Source organism: Muntiacus reevesi, chromosome 2 (assembly GCF_963930625.1).
Source record: "Muntiacus reevesi chromosome 2, mMunRee1.1, whole genome shotgun sequence".
Lineage (NCBI taxonomy): Eukaryota > Metazoa > Chordata > Mammalia > Artiodactyla > Cervidae > Muntiacus > Muntiacus reevesi.
The window spans coordinates 83,524,583-83,545,120 of record NC_089250.1 but is presented as its reverse complement, the minus strand read 5'-3'; the positions used below and the strand labels follow the sequence as shown (position 1 = coordinate 83,545,120).

General features: G+C 42.8%; 1 protein-coding gene across 1 annotated transcript; it reads right to left on the bottom strand.

Annotated features, from left to right (window-relative positions):
* Positions 1 to 1,832: 1,832 nt before the first annotated feature.
* On the bottom strand, positions 1,833 to 9,022 carry ZP4 (zona pellucida glycoprotein 4). The gene is made up of 12 exons (XM_065919830.1): positions 8,842 to 9,022; positions 8,443 to 8,564; positions 8,261 to 8,363; positions 7,025 to 7,171; positions 6,106 to 6,293; positions 5,516 to 5,613; positions 4,343 to 4,473; positions 3,970 to 4,159; positions 3,748 to 3,895; positions 3,363 to 3,438; positions 2,103 to 2,219; positions 1,833 to 1,936 (listed from the first exon to the last, which is right to left on the bottom strand). Exons 1-12 carry the CDS (start codon positions 9,020 to 9,022, stop codon positions 1,833 to 1,835), a joined length of 1,605 nt encoding a protein of 534 aa, XP_065775902.1.
* Between the last annotated feature and the right edge of the window lie 11,516 nt (positions 9,023 to 20,538).

Genomic DNA, 20,538 nt, shown 5'->3' with positions numbered 1-20,538 from the left:
TAATAGAAATAAAGTGCACAATAAACATAATGCACTTGAATCATCTCAAAACCATCCCCTGATGCCAGTCTGTGGAAAAATTCTTTCATTGAAATGGTCTCTGGTGCCAAAAAGATTAAAGATATAGAGCCTGTGTGGGCTCCAAAATCACTGCAGATGGTGACGGCAGCCATGAAATTAAGATGCTTACCCTTGGAAGAAAAGTTATGACCAACTTAGACAGCATATTAAAAAGCAGAGACATTACTTTGCCAACAAAGGTCCCTCTAGTCAAAGCTATGGTTTTTCCAGTCGTCATGTATGAATGTGAGAGTTGGACTATAAAGAAAGCTGAGTGGCAATGAATTGACGCTTTTGGACTGTGGTGTTGGAGAAGACTCTTGGGAGTACCTTGGACTGCAGGGAGATCAAACCAGTCAATTCTAAAGAAAATCAACCCTGAATATTCACTGGAAGGATTGATGCTGAAGCTCCAGTACTTTGGCTACCTAATGCGAAGAACTGACTCATTGGAAAAGACCCTGATGCTGGGAAAGATTGAAGGAAGGAGGAGAAGGGGACGACACAGGATGAGATGGTTGGATGGTATCACTGACTTGATGGGCATGAGTTTGAGCAAGCTCTGGAAGTTGGTAATAGAGAGGGAAGCCTGGCATGCTGCAGTCCATCAGGTTACAAAGAATCGGACACAACTGAGCTACCAAACTAAACACAGAGTGAAGTCAAAAAGAAAAACAAGTATTGTATTTTCAAATACGGAATCTGGAAAAATGGTAGTGATCAATCTGTTTGCAGGGCAGCAATAGAGACAACAGAAGCTTGGGGGACACAATGGGGTAAGGAGAGGGTGGGACAAAATGAGTAGCATTGGAACCTACACTACCTTATGTAAACTAGACAGCCAGAGGGAACTTGCTCTATGACACAGGGAGCTCAAACCGGTGCTCTGTGATAACCTAGGGAGGTGGGATGGGGTGGGGGCCGGAAGGGAGGGGACATATGTATGCCTATGGCTGATTCATGCTGATGTGTGGCAGAGACCGATACAACATTGTAAAGCAATTATCCTCCAATTAAAAATAAATGTTGGGGACTGCTGAGTTGTAGGAGTCCTTTGGGTAGGATGTTTACATAGAGAAGTCACAATAATTCATTTTCCCCCCTTTTCTATTAGTCTTAAGAACTAAACTGGGAAATTACTTGTTGGTTCTAGCTCAAACCAAAGCCTCTTCTGAGCAAGTTACTTCCAGTTGATCAATTGAAGATCAGATGCTGCTTTTTAGGCATTGTCCTAGACCTTAGTTTTTGAAGTGATGCTTGAATAGAAAGATCAGTATCACCTGAGGAGTGATTACAAATGTCCATAAGCCTCAGCCCAGACCTACTTAATGATTAATGTTAGGCCAACAGATAAGACAAGTAGTTGAAGATTCAAAGTCCGGGGGTTGGGATAGTAATCTGTTTACACCAGACCTCCTTTGATCCTGATGCACACTGAAGTTGCAGTACCGATGGTCTAGAAGACTCATGACTAGCTCTAAACTAGTTATTCCTTAGTTTGATTTTCTGAAAGAGTTCTGTTTTACACCCTCATGAGCTTGTAAATATGTCTGCTAAGCCTGAGATATTTATTTTTGTAGGTTCTGCTTGAGTTGTTAAACTAGGAAATTCTACTGAAATGTTCTATTCAAAAGATGGAAGAGCTGAAGAAGAGTTGGAAAGAGGGGAGGCCAACAGCAGATGAGCTAGTCTAAAGAGATTACTTGTCAAATGAGGAGCTGAGGAGACTAGCAGTGCAATCTGGTTTTATTAAAACATTTGATCTGAGTAACTCATCTCCATTTCCTAATGGCCAGGTAGGACACGAACAAGGCTCCAACAATTAAGACTCCAAATAGGCCAGCCACCCACAGAGCTTGAGAGTCTACAGGAGACCCTGAGGATGGAAACATAGGTTAGTATGCTGAAGTCAAGTGATGTTACATCCTAATAGAGGCTGCTAGTCTTGAGTTATAGGGAAAAAAAAGCTAGGTCATTCCTTTTGAGGTTCACGTTGACCAAACCAGTAAGGAGGGTTCAGATATGATTCTCTTTCCACTCACTTGAGTATTTGTGGAGCTTTTCTGAAGAGTCTTGAATGGCTTGGAGTAGAATCAAGGGACCCTTGCTAGAAATGCTAACAGTGTTGTTCTGAAAATGGATATCAGAGCTTCTTCTTCCTGTTGGAGAGATGAATTAAGAATTTGTTAGTTTTATACATGTGAGTGGTTGTGGAGTCTAAAACAGGGCTAGGTCCCTTGTCACAGACAATTCTGCTCCATTAAGTTTTTCCTCCAAGAAAAACCTTAATGTGTTAGACACAAAGTCTCAGACTTACTCATTTGTATTAATGCTAGCAGTTTGAGAAATTATGATTTTAGACTATCCCCAAACTGTCATCCTTCCTAAGTACAGGTACTTGAATAGCAATGTCTTAAATACTGAGACCCTATGATATAAAGGTACCTGGTAACAGTAACAGCAAAGCTCTGAATCCTATTTCTATTGCTAATTGTAGGGTCTCTGTACTTCTCAAAATTTTAGATATCTAAGAGATATATATATATATATATATATATATCATTGCAGTTAGATGTTGAGTATTTAGTTTACCAAATGATAGTTCTGAAAAGTAGTATGAGGTTTTCTTTTCTACCAGAACAGGCTTAAACCTTCAGGGGTCATGCTGTGCTATGCTTAGTCGCTCAGTTGTGTCCAACTCTTTGTAGTAGTCCACAGGCTCCTGTGTCCATGGGGATTCTCCAGGCTAGAATACTGGAGTGGTTTGCTAAGACCTCCTCCAGGGGATCTTCCCAACCCAGGGATCATCAAGAATCATGACTCTCAATCAATTCAGGAGTCAGGTAAGTGTTGTGGGTTCAGGTGGAATATGACTGAGCACTGGGCCTGACCAATTAACACATACTAAGTCTGCAATCCTATGCCATCTATAAGTCTTGAGCTCATGTTGCCAGACCTGCCATCAAGTATAAAGTCTACATTTATATCTGATACTGCAGAAGTATTTTATTTGATTATAGGCTGTGAACCCACTTGACTCCCTGCTAAGTAAAAATTTATATGGAGAAAAACTAAGGGTGAGAGTTATAAATATAAGCTATTAATCCTGAAATATTTAGAAGGCCTGGAATTCTAGGAGATTAGTTGTATCTCTGTTCCATTGAATCATGAAAGTACTTAAAAGAAGTCTCGTTAATTAGATGAATCCTCAGTTTGATACATGTGCCACAGACTAAAGGTTAGTATTGGACTCCAAATAACACTTCAGTCTGGCCTCTGGCATAGACAGGTTGGATACTCACGTCTGGCAGGACAGGGTGTCACACAAGATGGTGTCCCGGCAGGCTGGCAGACTGATGCACTGCAGTGCAGATACACCTGGGAGCCAAAAGAATTGGAATCATGGTCTAGCACATCCTAAGTCTTCAAACCTGCTCTATCTCCCCCAGGAAGAAGTCAAAGAATTATCAGAAAATTGATAAAGCAAATTGACATCCCAGAAGCACTAAGATATCAGACTCTAGTTGACCCATGTCACACATGCCACAGGCATCCCTTGATTGCTCTGAGGCTATACCAAAAGCCAATGTTGCAGGGCCACATCAGCTGAAAAGTGGTACCATGCGGAAACATTTGAGTTGGGGGGGTTTCGAGCCCAGCTAGAGAGCACAGGAGGCAGCATCATACCGGTCCCTTGAGGGCCTGCTTTGCCACCAAGTCCACAAAACTGAAGGTGGAAATGCTGAAGCGCTGGTAGTGAGAAGGAAACAGCAGGTCTGAGGCTTTCCAGACAGGGATCAGTTTTGTCTGATAGTTGTCTCCTGTGTAGGGGCACCTAAGCAAGGATATCCAGCAGTCAAGATGGGCTTCTTGGAGGGACTGTAACATGGGTGCAGGAAAGACACTCACCCATTCACCAGCAAGGGCCACTGGGGCTGGAGCAGGGCATCTGCGTTGGGGGTCGCCCAACACTGGTCCAGGCGCAGCTCGAGACTGGGGTCAGTTCTCTGATGGATGGAGACTTCCACGTAGATGGGATCCCGAAGCAACTTCACCACTGGGTAGTCACTAACCGTGTAGTAGGAGCGATAGCGTTTATCTGCAACAGGCCAAAACAAGTTGAAGCAGTAAAGAGCTTGGAACCTCTAGGTGGCTTGGTATAGACCATCACCCACATAAACACCTTCAGAAGGAATAATATCTTGTAACCAAGTTAGGGTCTTCACACCCAGAAAAGGACTTAGACTAGGGGCCAGATATAGTCTACCCAAGCGGGTCTTACCCTTGGCAATCTTAAGTTCCAGAGTGAGGTTTCCAGGCTGGATCTCAGGAAGGGGTGGTGGGAGTGTAAGAACCTGGACATTAACTGGGAGAGCACTGCTACTCCCAGAGTAGCTACAACTGACTTGGAGCCTGCAGAAAAATAAAGATTTCAGCTACTATCTTCAGTGGGTAGATCTTGTCACCTCTTTAAGGTCTGAGGAATCATTTTTTAAGTATCAGGTGTTAGAACAAGTTTATAAACAAGTGGGGCTTGGTTCTGGCCTTGTGAAAGCTATCACTGGGGAGACCAATAGGTAAACAAGACCCATGTTAGAGAGTTTGATATAACACTGAGTCACCAGGGAAGCATAGACTATTATATATTGAATCGATAAACAAAGTCCTACTGTATAGGACAGGAGTCTATTCAATATCCTGTCATAAGCCATAATGGAAATATGAAAAATATGTGTAACTGAAATCACTTTGTACAGCAGAAATTAACACAGTATAAATCAACTATACTTCAATAGATTTCAAAAGATAGTTATGGTTCTATGATAAACAGGTGTGTTCTCTGGAGGCGGTAGTCAGGGAAGATGTTGCAGGTAATTTGATAAGGGAAAATGAAAAGCAGTAACAGAGGTAGAGGAGAGAAGGGTAAAGTATGGAAGTAAGAAGTCTGGGGTCCATTGAATACTCTATGGAAGCACAATCTGAAGTTAGGGAACAGTTAGGGAAGGATTGAGAACACAGGGAAAGTTTTGGCTGGAGGAGTAGCAGCAGTTTCATGCAGGACCCTGCAAGTTCTGTTCATAATATAAAGTTTAAGCTCTGGAAGACAAAGAGAAATCTTTAAGTATGCTAGCTAAGGTTTATTAAAAAGATGCATTTTACTACAGCTTAGATATTGGAGGTAGAAGGAAGAGACTAGAGTGAGAAACAAAGACCCAGTGAAATGAAATTGAAGTCAGGTTGAGTCTGAGTCTTAGATCAAGTTGGTGGTAATAATGCAGGGCTACTAGATCAAATAATGGTCTGTGAGATTGGATAGTCAAGGCAATAGAGAGTCTGCCATCATGAGGAAGACGGTCGTTTATGGTCATTTGTGAGTGTTTTCTCTAGAATTCCTGTTTATGGAAGAAAATTCAGGCATCTGGTCAAGCAAGGTCAGGTTAACTAAGACCTTTACCTGAAGATACTGTCTCGGGTAATAGAACCACGGCTCCAAGTTCTCACATCCCGAGCTGCAACCAGCTCATTTTCATATACTGCCTGCTTTCCAGTGATCTGCAAGGGCAGGTAAAGAATTCCTGTCACTCCTGAAAGCCAGATGCTGCTTCACTCAATTCTGCTTTGATCCAGCACTCAGAAAGGATGCCCATTGATTAGCAGGGAAATTATCACTTCACCTTACTTTCAGGGCAAAGAAACAGGAAGGGGCTTTGAGTACTGCAATGAGGAAGCCAGAAATACCACTGATCTCGGCCAATTTCCCTGGTCCTTTCCCAGGGCAGTGTGCTGGGAGGAACCTGTTATTTGTTCTTCTCCAGCTTGGTAAGGGGGTCTAGCCCCTCACTAGAGGGCAGGTGGGATGACTTAGCCAAGTGCCCAGCAGAGGTTTCTGCTTTCTCAGTAATGAAGACCCCTCTATCCTAGAGACCATCCTACACGACAAGCAATAGTCAGGTATATTCTTCATGGCTAAGCTAGTCCAGTTCTCCCCCAATCACTAGGGCATTCCTGAGCAACTTAAATAGGCCCAAGGTCAGCTCTTCTCACCTGTTTTGTAGTACCACAGGTAGTAAATGGAAACCGGAACAGAACAAAAGTGTGTGTTGCCATCACAGGTTTACATTCACTGTCATTCCTGAAGGCCAAGTGCACAGAATTCAAGAGCAGTGGGGGCGAGGTCACGTTCCGGGACACAGCGATAGAGAAGTGGCCATCTTGGGTACAGCGTGAGGTCACTGAAACACCAGAGCAACTGTGCTGAAGGCAGGTCACCTCGAGTGATTGACCCAGCCAGACAAGTCTAAAAATTATAGTTTTATTACTTTAAATTCCCCACCCTCCGCTCCCCCCACTAGAAAAGCTGAAATTCCACCTAATGACCTTGAGGCAGCTTCAGCCATCCAGCGTTTAACTGGGGCTTTGGATGGGCACTTGGGTTTGAATCTTGCCTCCACTACTTAACTGTGTATTTAACTTCCTTGTATCAGCTTCACCTGTAGAATGAAGATAGCCATACCTGCTATTTCACTCATCACAGCTAGGATTAAGAGCTTAGAATTGTGTAGCATCTTGTTTCATGAGGGTCATTTTTACATGAGAAAGACTTGGAGCATGATTTGGGACAGTGTTCTTTTGAAATAAGGCTCACAATCAGTCACCAGATTGGCTAATTTCTTGAAACTGGTTAAGTTTCTATCAACTAGCATCCTGTACATAGACTTAGCTTCCTGGGTTCATTGAATGTTATTTGCTTTCTGTTGTATTCTGGGAGAATACACAATGGAAGACTGTAGAAAGCTGTGTCACTGAAGGTCAAATGTTCTTAGGAGGTACTTAAACGTTAACCTTTGGTCATCTTTCAGTATTTGCCTTCTGGATGGGGGGTGAAGGAGATAACCCTCCTTTGGGTTTAGTAAATGGTAATTGCAGGCACTCTTCAGCTGATTTCAAAAATATAGCGACTCACCTGTGTTTCCGTAGTAACAGGAAATGACCTCTTCAGAGTTGTAGCAGCAGCCTAGCTGTTCACAGTCTCCTTGAGTGATGGGTGAAGGAGCACATGGCAGTCGGTCCCACACTGGGACAGAGTCACAAAGGCCAGTATTTGGGACATCTAGGGTAGATATAGAAGAGTAACTCGAACTAGGTAACAAAGTCTAGTCTTTAAGAAGAGATCTTTTCAATACAAAACATTAAGTTCCCATAGATATCTATGTGAGTGGAAGAGATATTTACATAATAGAAATTAAGTCTGGATTATAAAGTTCACTGTTTTGTTACCTTATAAGAGTGCCCTGAAATGAGTACTCTTTGGAAGAGGAAATATGAATAAGATTAGTAGAAGTGAGACTTTATTAAAGAATTCTTCCTTCTTTAAAGAGGTGCTTAATCTTAGTGTACTCTAAATTACCATCATTTTGAAATGCAGTTCAGTAAGTGGGGAGTGGGGCCTATGATTATGTATTTTATCAGTATTACTCCACTGAGCTATCACATAACAAGGCAGATGTGAAGAATTGTAAGATCAACTCTTGGGACCTTTCTGGGAGTCCAGTGGTTAAGACTCTGCTTCCACTGCAGAGTTTTGGGTTTGATCTGGTTGGGACCAAAGATCCCACATGCTGCACAGTATGGTTATAAGTTTAAAAACAGAAGTTTGACTCTTTATGACTAAGATAGGGCTCTTGGCGGGGCAAGGCAAGATTCACTGGAGTTAAGCTGGCATTGTACCTTCCTGTTAATCACAAAGTTAAATACCAAGTTAAGCAGTCGAGTAGCCCCAGCTGAAGGGACTGAGCCTTATTCTCAATGCAGTCTGCTTCTTGAAGGCATTTGCTGAGTTTCCTTGATAGCTTCAGCTTCCTTCCTGGCCCTTCAGGAGGGAGGATCTCTGGTCCTGGGATAACTCTTGGTTGAATCTCAGCTCTGCCACCTACCAGTGAGGGGTGCTTGGAAAGCTCCCTGCTGGGGCTAGCAATACTGCTGAGTTGGGATTACAGGTAACATGTGAAATACCCCTCACAGTTCCTGAGCCCCGAGTAATCGCTCAGGTGGTGGTTATCCTAGGGTCACCTGTGAAGAAAAGCTGGAAGATAGTTCTCAATGGGTGCCCAGTATCACCGCACAGAATGGGTAGAAGATACCCAAGGACACATTTCAGGCAGCTCCACTCCACCCAGAACCCGAAGTTTCCAGCTCTTACCTGGGAGATTCATAGGACACTTGAAGAGTTTTGTCTCTATAACTGTTCCAAGTCCATTCGCACTTGCTCTTTCAATTCCAACAGGCATGATGTAGTGGGAGTCCTGGAGAGACAGGCCCAAGGAGTCAGCCTGGATGGTGGCACAGGCAATCTCAGCCTTCCTAAGGACAGGTCATACTTACCCACTCAGTGACATAGCAGCCAATGTAGGAGGCTTCCACCACCAGGGAGCTGCCAGGGCCCTCGCTGACCCAGGTGCCACAGTCAGAGTCATTCTGCAGGCTGTGTGGCAGCCCACGGTTATCTAGGAGTGGCGATGGGGGAGAAAACATATATGGTCAGTCATCCCTGTCACCAGTGCTGGGAAGGGACAGCCTGCTTTGCCTTAGACTCAAGAGCAGCTGCCAAGAAAGGAGAAACAAGAGGGAAATCAGGTTTAGAAGTGAAGTTATACTTTAGATTACTTCTATAGAGAAGCAGCAGAGTTTAGCAAAGGTGGGGAAGCATTCGGACAGAAAGCAGAGGCCAGTTTTACACAGTAGAGCAGACATGCCATTGCCTAGCTCAGCCTTCAAACTTACCCCATGCTACTAGTGCAGGAGGAGTCTCCATCTCTTGGCTGAGAGGGCTTATGGTGAGTTGAAAGCTCCTTAGCCCACAGCGTAGTTCATCAGGATACTCAGGTACCTTGGTCTCATGCTGGCTATTCAGACCAAGAGACGATGGAAAACAGAGCCAGACAAACTGCAACAGCAGCCACATGGTGCTGCTAGGAGCCTTGCCAACTGCTCTTCTGGTCCTGCACTTCCTCCCCCAAGAGCCTGTGCTCCCCACGCCCCTTAAGTACAGAGAGAAAGCTGGTTTCAGGTGCACATCTGTGTAGTATGCAGGTGGGACTCTTTTGGAAAGGGTGATTCCTCCAGCATCACTCACTTGAGGCCACAGTCTGCAGCTGCACCACGTTAATATTGAAATCAGGCAGTCTTCAGAGCCCAGGAACAATGTGGTACTTTTTAGCTAAAATAGGTTTCCTCACAGTTGCTCAGTGTAGCACTTATCTTACTAGCTTATTGACCTTCTTTTAGAATCTTGCATGTTTGGGTATAAATCCTAGCTCTGCCACTTATGAGTTGTTTGAACTGGTAAGTCCATGGGTCATAAAGAATCAGACACACCTGACTGAGTGCTCACACACCTGGCGGGCATGTTCATCTGATTGTATTCAGCCTAATATTTATCATGTGAACAACTTTCCCAAGTTGACTAAGAATCTTAGTCAAAGTATTGAGAACTTATAACCAGGTATCTCTAATTCTCTTCAACTCATTGGAAAAGGCCCTGATACTAGGAAAGATTGAAGGCAGGAGGAGAAGTGGACGACAGAGGATGAGATGGTTGGATGGCATCACCAACTCAATCGACATGAGTTTGAGCAAATGCTGGGAAACGGTGAAGGACAAGGAAGCCTGGTGTGCTGCAGTCCATGGGTTACAAAGAGCTGGACACAACTGAGCACCTTAACAACAACAGCAATAAAAGAGAACAAATAAGCACGTGTCTTCCCAGTGAAACTGCATGACTCATTCAACCACAGGGGGACAAACAGCACTGAGGGAATGCTGGCCTCTTCCCTCAGCAATGGGACCTGACTTTCCGACATCTGGATTGGGTTTGGCCACGAGTCCATCACATCCCATTTACTTACTCACAGGACTTACCACACTGGATTTTAATGGCCTCTTATTGACGCAGTGTCCCTATTAGAAGCAATTGAGGGCAGGGACTATGTTTTATTTTTCACTGCATCCTGAAAGCATTAGACACTGTGTACTCAGTGTTGCCTGAGGAAAGAATGGATAGATGAACACGCTTTCATTAGTAGCCATGTCCTAAGGCCAACTCCCTTGAAAATGTGGTTTCCCAACCTCACTGGTATAGATTCATTTCTGTGCTGATCTCAAACTCATAACAATCTTTAGGTGTCCTTTCTTCAAGTCATTATACATGTGATTGCAACTATAAGAATAAAGAGGAATACAACAAACTAGTGAATAAAACAGAAAAGAAGCAGACTCATAGAAATAGAGAACAAGCTAGTCGGGAGAGGTAGGAGAGGGACAACATACAGGTAGGAGGAAAAGGGTTATTATGAAAATATATAAAATCATCTGTGTGAAACTTTTGAAAATTGTAAATCATCTACCCTGATGACGAAGGGTGAATCCCAAGATACACCAGCAGGGCTGAGATGAGGTGATTTCACACTTACTTCTGTGCTAAATCCTCTAAGGACATCTTTATTCAATGACACGACTCAGTTTCCTGAGAGAAAATGTACTGATAGTGTGTGATCCACTTTGAGAAGTCCCTTTCATCTCAAAAGTAACTCTCTGCCCTTGGGATCTGGAAGGGAAAATGCTGTTCTTAGTCTTTTCTTATGTTAGGCTCATCCGATTATTTAAAAATAATTTCAGTAGGACTACAGGTGGAACGGACTTCCCAGGTGGCACTAGCGGTGAAGAAGCTGTCTGCCAATGAAGGAGATGTAAGAGACGGGTTCAATCACTGGGACGGGAAGATCCCTGGAGGAGGGCATGGCAACCCCCTCCAGTATTCTTGCCTGGAGAATCCCAAGGGCAGAGGAGCCTTGCAGGCTACAGTTCAGAGGGTTGCACAGAGTCAGACACAACTGAAGTGACTTAGCACTCACATACAAGTAGAATATAAATCACCATAAATTGTAAACTTATGGAAAGCCCTGTCATCACTTTGCATATTCTAGGTATACTCATCTAGATTCACTTTGTGTCACCTACCAGAGGACTGGATTATACCCCTGTCTATCCAGGGTCCTCAGAAATCCCAGTTCATGGGATTTCTCAGTCTCCATAAACATGTGGGCAAATTCCTCATAATAAATATATGTCTCTATCCCCTACTTGTTCTGTTTCTCTGGAGAACCCTAACTCAAACACTGCTCATTCCTCATTCACTGGTCTCACCCCTGAGAGTTCCCAAGAGATGGGAGGACAAGAACAGCCTGTGATACCAAGAAGGGCCCTGTGGGACTCCTGGGCACAAAGCCTTCCCGTGTCCCCCATTTTATGGTTACAGGAAACAGCCTTCATTCAGCTTCCATGACCTTCCCTGAGTCCCTGTGGGCAGATTCAAGCAATTGTTAATTAGGGAAAGGAGATAATGTGAGACCAGGGAGAAACAAATGGTCAAGAGAAATAGTGCAGCCTTGGGACAAGGTCCTAGTTCCTTATCAATGGATACACATAACAATATCTTTGAATGTTTCACAGATATTGAAAATGTCTCCAGGTGGGAGAAGTTAACGATTAATGATGGCATGCTACTTATAAGCATGAAGACCACCCTAGACCAATTGGAACCTGCAGATTGATGATGCTGACTCCTACTTACCTCACCACCAACCAAACAGAACAATGTCCACAAGTTGATAACCCTCTTCAAACTATTACTATAAAACTACTTACTATCCTCTTCAAGTGGAGACACAGGACACAGTTTTTCAAGGCAGGAGCCCACTGTGTCCCCCTTTCCCCAGCAAAGTAATAAAGCTACTCATTTCTACTTCTCCAAAGCACTGTCTCCACATTTTACTTGGCTCTGGTGAACAGAGGCCAGGTTTTTAGGCAGCACCTGCACCACTGGGGAAAAGCAACCTCTGATTTCCAGAAATCTCAGTCAGAATGATACCATGCAGGGACCTCTGGGGTTCCTGGGCACAGAGAATTTCTGTGTCCCCCATTTCTTTGACTTTAGAAAACAGCCTTCATTCAGCCTCCATGACCTTCTCTGCGTTTCAATGGGCAGATCCAAGCAGTTGTTAATTAGGGGAGAGAAGAGATGTGAGACTAAGAGAAACAGTCAAGAGTAGGCTTTAGACAAGGTCCTCTTTCCCATCAAGGGATACACACAAAAATATGTTTGAGTTATTTTGCAGATACTGAAGCCCCCTTCAGGTGGGGAAGTTAATGACCAAGGATGGTGGGCTGCCCACAAGCATGTAGACCCCAGACCAGTTGGATCTGAAAGTTGATGATGCTGACTCTCACTTACCTCACCATCAACCCATCAGAAGAATGTCCATGAGCTGATCATGTCTTCTTTGAGCAATTACCATAAAACCTCTCAATATTTTCCCCAAGTGGGGACACATAGTTTTGAGGGCATGAGCCTGCTATGTCCCTCTCCCTTTGCCCAGCAAAACAACAAAGCTATCCTCTTCTAGTTCAACCAAAACTCTGTCTCTGAGATTTGACCTAGCACCAGTGTACAGAGAACTGAGATTTCGGTATCAAGTCTGGGCTTATCTTTTTTAGTTACATATGAATGTTTCAATTTAAACTAAAGAACAAGTTATGCCAAGTTAACTCATATGTTCCTGATCGAAAATGGGCACACACAATGATTTCTTTTCAGATTGGCTTTGGACAGCCGTTTCCTTGCTGTGACTGGAGTGTGCCCTCCTGGCTGGAGGGTGGGGTATCATATAAACAAAGCCCCAGGAAGCCCTTGCCAAGTGTGGAAAAGCAATAATCAAAATTACCCCTCAAATATGGAGGACCAATTAGACCACTGTGTGTGCCAATCAGTAGTGGGCACCCAGCCGTTCCCGGTGTGTGGTGGAAATTAGGACACTTTGCTTCTGAAGGAGGATATTAGGCAATGTACTGTAAGTATCTGCATGGTTTTCCTTCTCAGCAAGCAGGAATAAATTTTGAGCCTGAGTCAGTTGTGAGGTGATAAGCCTCAACCCCAGGTCTTCTTCTGACTTCCTCCCTCCCTTCCTGGTCAGGAAACCCTCTGCCCTGGTTGCCCAGCCCCACTCTGGGTGCTCTGATTTTGTCTTGCCTCTCCTGTTTCACCCCTTCCTCTGTCACCAAGACCATTGCCAGTAGGGGAAATTATTCTTCCTTTCCTCACAGGTAGGAGGGGCCCAGCTGAACAGCCTTTTGGACTTTGAGAAGAATGGCTCTCTCTCTCTCAAAGTGAAAGAGCAGTTAAGAAAGTCATCATTCTTTCTTTCTTAATTACTTTTTTAATTACATCATTCATTCTTAATTACTAATAAGAAAGAGATAGCAGAGTAAGTTGCTAAAGAAAAATAAGAACTAAAATTGAAGACTTCAGGGTGGGAATATCAGGTAAAGTTGGTGTGAGTTTTCTGGCCTATACAGTATCTATTATAATACATGTCCCCCTCCTTAATTATGCTCAACTGGACATCAGTCATATGTGATAAGGATCCACACTAATCCCGTTTTAACCTGATTACCTCCATAAACACCCAATTTCTAAATAATGTCACATTTTTGTATGATAGCAGATAGGTTAGGGGGTCCTCAGAGAAAGAGAACTGGAAATGGCCTTCTTGACATAAGAAAAGTTGTTTTGGCCTAAGCTATTTTGTGATCTAAGATGGGCACAATGCTTGCCCTTGAATACATCTCAGTAATCAATGATTTTAAGGGAACAAAGGAATGCAGGAACAGAGAAAAGGCAAACAAGAGTGCAGTGACTGAAGCAGAGGCCTAACTCATTCTCAAGGGATGTATGTAACAATCTGATACTTGTCTTTGAGTTCTGCAGGAACTAAGACCCCCCAAAGAGGTGGAGGACTAATGGTGATGTTGACTCTCTTGACTTCAGTTAAATAAAGACTGTACTCTGTCAACCTCTGTCTCAGTTTCGTGCTAAATTCTCTGCTCAAGCCCCTTCTTGGAGAAGGAAATGGCAACCCACTCCGGTATTCTTGCCGGGAAAATCCCATGGACAGAGGAGCCTGGCGGAATACAGTCCACGGGATTGCAAAGAGTTGGATATGACGGAGCACACACACAAGCCCTTTAGGAAAATGCATGTTAAAACTTAGCTTAAAACTTCTCCAGTTTTGCGGTTCAGGAGACACTGTTTTGGGAAAGATCCCTGGTGTTCTCACTTGCTTCAAGTAGATAAGTCCTTCCTTCTCCCAATCTTTGGCTTGGTTGTGTCTTTTGGTTCAACATTCACCAAGAGGTAAACCCAGTCACATTTTCTGGACTAGGATTTCAATGTATATTTAGGCACAATTCAGCTCAAAACACCTTGCAAACCATTGTACAACTGCATCAGTCAAACTAGTCTTTGCTTGCCCCCCCCACCTTTTATTAATGACATGAGAACTTTATGTATACAGTGAATACTTCTGTTTCTTTTTCTTTTTTTTTCCTTTGAGTACTTTCACTTTTTATTTTTATAATCTTTCTTTCCTTGTTAAAAGCTCTTTTAAACATTCCCAACTTCAGCTAACTAAAGGGATTTTTAAGTTCCTTTCTGTTTAGATGAAAAAGGTCAGTAATGCATGCAACGGCTGAGTTGACTGGTACCAATCAATGGCTGTTTCAGTTCAGAGAGGAGGGCAGACCAGTGAGCTAGGACAGCTGCAGGGCAGACAGTTTAGGAGGAAATGCTCACATTGGCCATTGCCTTATGCTGGATAACTACTCTAGTACGACTGCTCTCAGCTAACTGGAGTTAACTGGGTAATTAATTTATGAAGTTTATTGTGTCTGACAATACTTTGTGTACTTATAGTTCTTATATTTTACTTCAACTTGACTGTAATCAGGATATAGCATTGCTTTTCTAGCCATGTGCCTTATATACATGGCTTCCTCTTCATGAGATACCTAAAGCTTCATTTCTATTTGACCAGTCCTGTCACAATTGAGTAAAGGTTCTCGAAAGCCTTCCCCTTGGACCAGCAGCATCAGCTTTACCTGGAGACTTACAAGGGCTGCAAGTTTGGGGCCCCAATCCAGATCTAGTGATTAGAAACTCTGACTGGGGCCCAGTGGTCTATGGTTAAGTCTTCCAGGTAATTCTGACACACAGTCAGGCTTGAGAGCCACTGCTTAGGGTAGAACACCCAAGTCCACTTCTCCATGAAACATTTCCTGATTGCCCAGCTGGAGGGAATTCCTACCTAGTTTTAAAAACCAACACTTGTTATCTGTATTCCTCCTGGGACAGTAACAATTCAGGACTCTCCCTTTCTGGATTGTAATGTCTTTGAAGCACATGTCTTACTCATCTTTGTGTACTCCACATTACTTACCATATTTTTGAGATGAGTGAACTCTGGTCCACTGGCCCAGTGGTTTGCATCCATGCTTTAGACACGGGGATCCCCAATCTCCAGGATCTAATGCCTAATGATCTGAGGTGGAGCGGATGTAATAATAGAAATAAAGTGCACAGTAAATGTAATGTGTTCAAACCATTTTGAAATCATCCAAATCCCCACCCCCCAACCTGGTCTGTAGAAAAATTTTCTTCCATAAAAACTAGTCCCTCGTGCCAATAAGGTTGGGGTTGCTTCTTAGGGGAAGCTGGTTTTGCAAGGCCTCCTTCCTACTGGCCACAAGTCTGTGTTTCTGTGCTAACTGAGCATGTGAATGACACTTCCTGTTTTCTCCAGGGGAAGACCCAGACTCCTTAGTATGGTCACCCCTCCCTATTCATGTCTCTGTCCAAGTTTCTAGGGTGGCCCCCTTCTTCCCAGTGGCAAATAAAGATCCTCTGAAGTTTCTCAAACCTGCTCTGACCTCTCCCCTCTGTTCTCTGGTCCATGCTCTTTTCACCTCTGGGGTGCCCGGTGGACTGTGACATATCAGTCCACAAAGGATGTTGTGGGCATCAGGCTACTGGTCACTGCAGCTGCCCCTGTCTGTGTACCCTGAGGGGGATTCAAGATGCACAAAACAGGATAATGGCCTGGATAGTTAAGGTGCACATTGAAGAAGTGATTTCAGTGAGCCCAGACTTGCAGTCTTCCCCATACATAGAAAAGCACTAAATTCATTAACTTGAGATGTCAGGTTTTCTTTAATTAGCAGCGATCTTTTGATGTTCTGACTACCTGCTTCTTGATTTGTTTGTTTGCAAAAGCTCGCCTACATCCTGGTTCTTCCCTTACCTGTTCAGAGCAGTCCTTCAGAGCTATGAGACGTTGCATTCTGAGCTTAAATCCTCAGCAAATCTGCAGAACAAAACATAATCATTAACTTTTAGGTTGTGCTTTTGTTTTGTTTTTCTTCTCCCCCAGTCAACAACCCTCTCCTGCTTTGTCTGCTTATTTGCTCCTGTTTGGCTTACTTTTATTTCATTGCATCTTATTTTTTTTTTCAACTTTTTATTTTGTATTGGAGTATAGTCGATTAACAGGGTTGTGATAGTTTCAGGTGAAGAGCAAAGGGGCTTCACCATACTTACACATGTATCACTACATCTTATTCTTTAAAAAGTCTGGTTGAGGCATCACTTCCTCTGGAAACCCTCCCCTGGTCACTGGCCACCTGGCTGGGCTGGGGGCTGTGCCCTGAGCTGCTTAGGGCTTTCTGCTCTCATAACCCTTCCCAGTGCGTCTCATCCTCTGTATGGGTCCTTTACAGCAATGGGGTGTTTGAGTGCAGGGTCTGTCCCTTCTAGCTCAATGTCTTCAATGTAGCAAAGCCTTAGTAAATAACCTGGGAATTCGGCTTGACAAAATTTAAAAATCTCACTGAAGACCCCACCTTCCCCCTTGCATCTTTCTTCCCTGCATTTCACTTAAAACTAGCAGTTCTTTTTGCATCCAGTTAATCAGTTTTCTTTATCTTCTTTACAACCTTCCCTAGAAGAGGTCTAATTAAATGATTTTGCCAAAATATACTCATGTGTATTGTGGCCTTCCTAGTGGCTCAGACAGTAAAGAAATTGCTGGCAATGCAGGAGACTCAGGTTTGATCCCTGGGTTGGGAAGATCCCCTGGAGAAAGAAATGGCAACCCACTCCAGTATTCTTGCCTGGGAAATCCCATGGTCAGAGGAGACTGGCAGGTTACAGTCCATGGGGTCACAAACAGTTGGACACAACTGAGTGACTAACAATTTGTGTGTATACAAAAACATACTATGAAGAAGGGTAGCTGCCTACTGCATTCATTTTCTTCTAAGCAAATATCAATAGAATTATAAAATGTTCGCATTAAGATCTTTTTATACAGCCTGAACACAAATAACTAGAGTCATACAGTGTAGTCAATGCTTTGTGAATTAATTCCACTACAGGTATAAACAATAGCTAACATTCACTGAGCATCTACTCCAGACAGGATATTTTCCAAAATCCTGGGAATGAAACTCAGTTCTCTCCTGCCTCATTCTCTTGTTCTCTTTCTCTTTGCATCCTAATCTCTTTCTCAAGGAATGTATTTTCTGCCACATACTATTCCAGGTTCAGAGATATATGTTAAAAAAAAAGAGAGAGAGAGGGACTTGGTCTCATAGAACTTACAGGTGATATAATTTGCTGAACAATAATTAATCACACATGTATCCCTCAGGCCTAGCCCAATGTCTGGCAGAGGATGTTTGTTAATAAATGAATAAATAAATGGACATATAAAATCATGAGTAAACTCTTCAAATATTTCTATACACTTTACTTCAAAGCACCCAGCAGCTCTGAAGTGTTTTACTGGGGCATGTGATTTAGGGGCTGTCTTTTCTGACTAGGTGCTGAGTGTTCTGGAGAACCCCTTCAATATTCTTATTTATTTTCCACTATCTTCCTTTTCATTTTTTCCTTAGTGTGGCAGGTAAGTGACAGGTTAAAATCAGAAGTAAAGAGCCTAATCAAGGTTGCTTTTTTTTCCCCTCTCAAACTTCAAAGCTCTAGTTTTATAGAACCATCTGATTTACTTGATGCTGACAATATTTGAAGTCAGTTTCCTCCAAATTCAGCAGGAGCCTGATAACAACTAGCTTTGAGGCTGGTGCCTATGATTGAGGGAGTCACAGATTCAAAAGCTAAGCAGAGCTGCCCCTGTGAGTATCCCCTGGAAGCTGACTGTGAACTCATCTGACTTCCTTTGATGGAGAACACAAATCCCTCCTCATTCCTTTACCTCCACTCCTATGATACTTGCAAAGTTTTACTACATAAAATTCTCTAGAACTGATGGAAATGGTTGCAAGGACAAATTGAGGCAACAGCTGGAGAAAGACTGCTTGTGAATTGGAGACGCAAATTGGCCACAGCACTGGGTAATGAGTGCTCCAATATGTGTAAGAGACTGGGGTCATGCTTATTACAGCCCCGTATGTCGGCACTAGTGAGAGTGAGACATTGGCAGGGATTTATCACACAGTATATTAAAAATGTCATTAGTGAAAAATTAATATTACAAAACCGTTTAGAGGGGCCGAAGCAATCATCTCAGTTTAATAACAGAGGACAGTTCTCATAAATACCCTTTACTTTTTCTTCAAGCAGAAAATGAGGAACAGGCTAGGATGATCAGATTTCACTCTCTCTTTCCAAATTGCAAAAAGAAACTGTTGATCGTTTCATTTCTTTCTTCTTAAATTGGGTCATGTTGTCAGCTTGCCGTGTGACAGGTCGTGCCTTCCCCCTTATTTAAAAAGACAGAAGACTCCTGGCCTCTGGAGGTAAAGGAATTGCTGCTCACTGGTTGAAAATTGTAAGTTTGAAGTTGGATTTATGGGAAGCTTTTGTTCCAACAAACATTGCGCTGTGTTTCCACATCCTCTCCTATGCTTTGAAGGAGAAAAACACTTCTGATACTCACAGCATAATAGGAAAGGCCTTAGGAATTGAGAGACGCTTTCAAAGAAACATCAGTTTAACCCTTGGAATTCCTATACTTGCACAGAATAGCCTGGGACATGATCTCATTGACCTCACTTCAACATCCTCCTTGATTAAGCATCTATTACATACCAGGATGGTGTAGGAAATGAAGGGAGTAATACAAACAACACTCAAAAGAACAAATCTGAAATGTTAAACTAAATAAAATCTCAGACTTACAGATTTCTAGAGCTGAAAGCAATTTTAAGGATCTCTTATTTTTTATATAAGAAAGTAGAAGATCATTGATTTTGCTCAGAGTCGCATGGAGTAGTTGAGACTAGACAAGAAACTAGGACTTTTAATTATTTAGAGAAAGGGGTTTGATATTTAGATGGGAGTCAATGCAAATATCATGAAGCCATTAATAAAGCAAAATAATCTAAGACAGTAATATGAGACATTATATAACCAAGTGAAAATTATGCGATGAAAGTAGAAAAGAGCTGGGACCTCTGAGCAGGACAAGACTGATGGCACTGAAACTGAAAAGCTATACTGAAGCGGAATTTGAGTTTCAGCTGAGGATGGTTGGGATGGGATAAGACAGATACTGAGGAAGGAGGCTGTTCTGGATTTGATGAGTGATGGACTAATGAAAATCAAATGACTAAAGGCACGAATAAGCACTTAGAATAGGAATCAACAGGATAAAGGTGGGAGACAAGGAAAGGATCATGTCCAGTGGAGAAGGGAATCTCTGGTGGGAGAGAAGTTTGATAGATGATGTAGTTTTTGCTCCTCTCTTGTGCCAGGCCCCAGGAGAGAAACATACGGGGGTGAGTATTTTAGTTCTTGAGTCATTAATATTTGAATATCAGATCTGGAACCAGAACCCAGCTCTCCTAAATCCCTGCCTAAGAACTCTTCCATAGACGCAAATAGCTTCTTGCAGCTATTCTCTTTGATGGTGTGTGTGTGCGGATTTTCTTCTGTGTAGTTTTAAGACTTAGATTCATACTGGCTGAGATAGATAAGGGATGTCTTAGCATGGAAAACCATCAAGCAATTGTAAAAAAATATATATATATACATTAAAAAAGGAAAACACCAAGAAGACAGTGACAGTGGCAGTGGGCTGGAGAGCTCAAGGGGAGAGAATCAGAAGTTAACGTAATTGAAATAAAAACAGAATGTTTGGAAAGTGGAGGCAGTTCCTCAGGTCTCCTATTTTATCTGCATGCTAAAGCCCTTCCCTAAAATCACAAGGAATTCACTCAGGTCAGAAGTTTCAAGCTTTTTCCCAAGTAAGCAGGCTCAGGGCCCTTGCTTCCCTTCTCCAATCTACAGCTTTCGTCTCTGCTATTAAATGATGTGGCAAGTAAACATTTCTGAAATAATATAGGAAAGGAAAGAAACTTATTCATTTTTGATTTATGCGTGGTGTCTTTATGCTCTGTGGCACAGATAACTCAGCAGTAGCTTGAAATGAAAAAGAATTTAAAGTCATGAGGGGATTTGACATTACCACTGGATTCAAAGTTGCATGTGTGACTTTGGAAACAACTAATTTCCCAAATGTTTATTTTCAAACAGAGGTTATTAGTCTAGTCAGTGTATAAGTGAGCCCT

Bases quoted from the DNA above. Each gene is read 5' to 3' on its own strand.
- ZP4 (XM_065919830.1), bottom strand. From the start codon at position 9,022: ATGTGGCTGCTGTTGCAGTTTGTCTGGCTCTGTTTTCCATCGTCTCTT. The intron at 3,439-3,747 runs GTATGATGCTGC...TTTGGCTCCCAG, and splicing joins AGCAGGCCCTCAAGGGACCG to GTGTATCTGCACTGCAGTGC. The intron at 2,220-3,362 runs GTGAGTATCCAA...TCTCTCCAACAG, and splicing joins GACACCCTGTCCTGCCAGAC to GAAGAAGAAGCTCTGATATC.